The sequence below is a fragment of the Monopterus albus genome, unplaced genomic scaffold, assembly GCF_001952655.1.
Source record: "Monopterus albus unplaced genomic scaffold, M_albus_1.0 scaffold65.1, whole genome shotgun sequence".
In the NCBI taxonomy this organism is placed as follows: Eukaryota; Metazoa; Chordata; class Actinopteri; order Synbranchiformes; family Synbranchidae; genus Monopterus; species Monopterus albus.
In genome coordinates, this window is record NW_018127945.1 from 2982715 (window position 1) to 2985641 (window position 2927).

At 38.8% G+C, this 2927-nt stretch overlaps 1 protein-coding gene across 1 annotated transcript in view; it reads right to left on the bottom strand.

Moving 5' to 3' along the window:
* Positions 1-1454: 1454 nt before the first annotated feature.
* nup93 (nucleoporin 93) overlaps positions 1455-2927 on the bottom strand; it is a 42239-nt gene continuing 40766 nt past the window's right edge. The window contains exons 20-22 of the mRNA XM_020604373.1: positions 2448-2531; positions 2219-2347; positions 1455-1831 (exon numbers count right to left, since the gene is read on the bottom strand). Coding sequence (XP_020460029.1) covers positions 1721-1831; positions 2219-2347; positions 2448-2531 — 324 coding nt within the window. The 3' untranslated portion in view covers positions 1455-1720. The remainder of the gene's footprint in view (positions 1832-2218; positions 2348-2447; positions 2532-2927) is intronic.

The following is a 2927-nucleotide window of genomic DNA, read 5'->3' on the forward strand; positions in this document are numbered from 1 at the left end:
CCAAATATTTTAAGTGCTTTCAATTTCAAATAGTGGCTATGAGCACTCATCAGTACCATTTCCAATTGTTCTCAAAGAGAAAAACATGTAATGTTAAAACTGCAGGACTATTCTAGCTTTAAATTTGCTTAACAGGGCTAAATTGCTTAAAAGATGAGGCCAGTCAATTTTCTATATTGAGTATTCTCAACACTCCCCATACAGAGACTGAAACCAACACAGAATTGTCTCAACTCACTGTCAGTCCTGGATTAGCTCATTTGTCTGTGCCATAGATCTCCACTGCTGCTCATAAATGATTAAAAATGCATCAGGGACACACAGTGCTGCTCTGGGTGACATACAGTACTGCTTCATTATGAAACACAAAACCTTAATATTTATTAAAATATATCCAGAGACCTCATGTATGTGGACATTATAAAGAGTTATGGTGGTTTGTAGCCTTTAGGGCAACACTTTTAACAACTATTGAAGTCTGGGGTTTTGCAATGAGGAAACCTGTCAACCAGCACAGCAGTGTGTGGTTTTAAACAACAATGCAGGTTTATGGCTCAGATGAATAAGCTAATCCAGGACTGACAGACATAAATAGTGAGTAGAGACAAATCACTGTTGGTTTATCTCTGCATGAAGAGTATTTAAAATACTGTTAATATAGAAAATGACCAGACAAATCTCTTTTCCTGGTATTATGAAAACCTAACATGACTAAGAGGCACCTTCCGTATTTAGTGTTGAAAAAGCCTCCTCCCTTCATTACCACAGAAATGACCCATCTGTTACAGAGGCTCTGTCGTGTTGACTTCAAGCCAACCAAGCACCTGTCTAGGGACAGAATGTGTTACAGATACTTCAGTACAACCTGTGGAGACAACATGGGATCATCCTGAATTCATGAGGACATTTTCTTAGCTGTATTCTATCAATTTGTCTGTGGTTTGTGTCAGTATTTTGGGTATAGAGCAAGGTACCCAAATCACGACAAACCTAATGGAGGACATTCTTTCTTTATGTAACAAACCTGTGTTGATCCACCATGGATGTCTTGAATGTCATTAATGAATCCACCACGTGGAATGATCCACGTGTGATGTAAATCCACATTTATCACCTTGTTTTGAGGGGTTGTGTAAGAAGCTCTTCAAAACAGTTACCCTTCAGTCACAGTAAATGTAGAGCAAAACTCCCTCCAGAGTGAATGACGTTCAAAAAGTGGAATAAATGCACCACTGAAATGACTTAGATGAAGAAAACAAGTCTGTGAGAATGTTAAAGTCTTGAAATTGAAGACTGATATAAAAGATGTCCAATTTTGTACCTGGACTGTAAAGTTACAAGGCTTATACAGTGTCTTGTACAATTAAAGACTTAACTGACTGCTCTGTGTGTGCATCAGTTATTCTGAAAAACTGTAAAGCAAGAAGCTAAATAAAGTATGGAAAAAAGGGGGGTGGAGTGGATGAAAAAATTTAATTGACTGTGTTCAAATAAAAACAAATACATGCTGTACGCAACTACATGCTACACAAAAAGTACATTTTTTTTAAACTCCAAATTATTAAAGACACAAATATGAAATAACAAAATGGGAAAAAGAAAAGGAGAACAGACTGACACCAGGAACGGGCAGACAAATGACTGAATGTGAGAGCAATGGTATCCGCAAAAGGTTTGTGGTTGTCAGGAACATTTTGCATGCTTGTCTGTTGATATCGACTCAGTTCATCAGTAATTCCATCTGCACCAGTCTTGCGTTGGTGTCCCCGGCCATGTTGTAGGGAATCATACCAGCAAAGGTGATCAGTGCTCTGGCCTGGCTGCGCAGTTGCTTTTTAATGAACAAGAAGGGATTTGACACATAAATGTACAAGTACAGTTTAATGTATAGGACAAAAAACTCACAGTAAATATCTGCAGCACGAAACTATAGAACTGGCTACCACATCAGAGGACTAGCTACCTTTAACTGTCCTCCATGTAAACTGTAGACTTAGACCATGCACTTTTTTCCATGTAAATTATTTAGCAATGTTAGAGCAATGTAAAGATTTTTACAGTGTCTGTAATATCCGTTGTAACCTGCCAAATCTGATCTGTAATAAGAATAAATTAGAGCCTGAGCGTGGCTGATATTATCAGACAGCATGAGCGAGTGCTTCAAATACAAATAAAATAATATATATAAATATTAAAAAAGTCCTGCCTGGCTTCTCACCATGTCCCTGTCCTCTATGGTCCTCTGTGGTCGTCCTGGTGTGCCTGCTGGCACCCCCTTCAGGCGTTTGTACTGAGTGAACAGGATGTTCATGGTGGCCAACAGCACCTCGGATAGGTTGTGTCGCACCTGGAGACAAAGAGGCAAGTTTATGAAATCTACATTTTTAGAAAGAAAAAGAAAAATGTCATCTGACTGTCCCTTGTGAGCATTTAAAAAGTGATCACACCTCATCACTGAAGTTCCTGAAAGCAGCCACTCTCTCCTCCACACTGTCCTGACTGAGAGGAAGAAGCTTTAAACGCTCCATCACCTGACCGAGAAACAGAGAGGGATGACATTAACACAGGATCTGTATACGTTCAACACACATCTCATCGCTACAACAGAGTCATCAGGGTATCATGTACTAGATTTGCATGTGTCATCTAATGCATCTCTCCGGAACACTTGTACTAATCAGAGGGACTTTGGGACAATTTACAGTGGGTATGGAAAGTATTCAGACCCCCTTAAATTTTTCACTCTTTGTTATATTGCAGCCATATGCTAAAATCATTTAAGTTCATTTTTTTCCCTCATTAATGTACACACAGCACCCCATATTGACAGAAAAACACAGAATGTTTGCAGATTTATTAAAAAGGGAAAACTGAAATATCACATGGTCATAAGTATTCAGACCCTTTGCTCAGTATTTAGTAGAAGC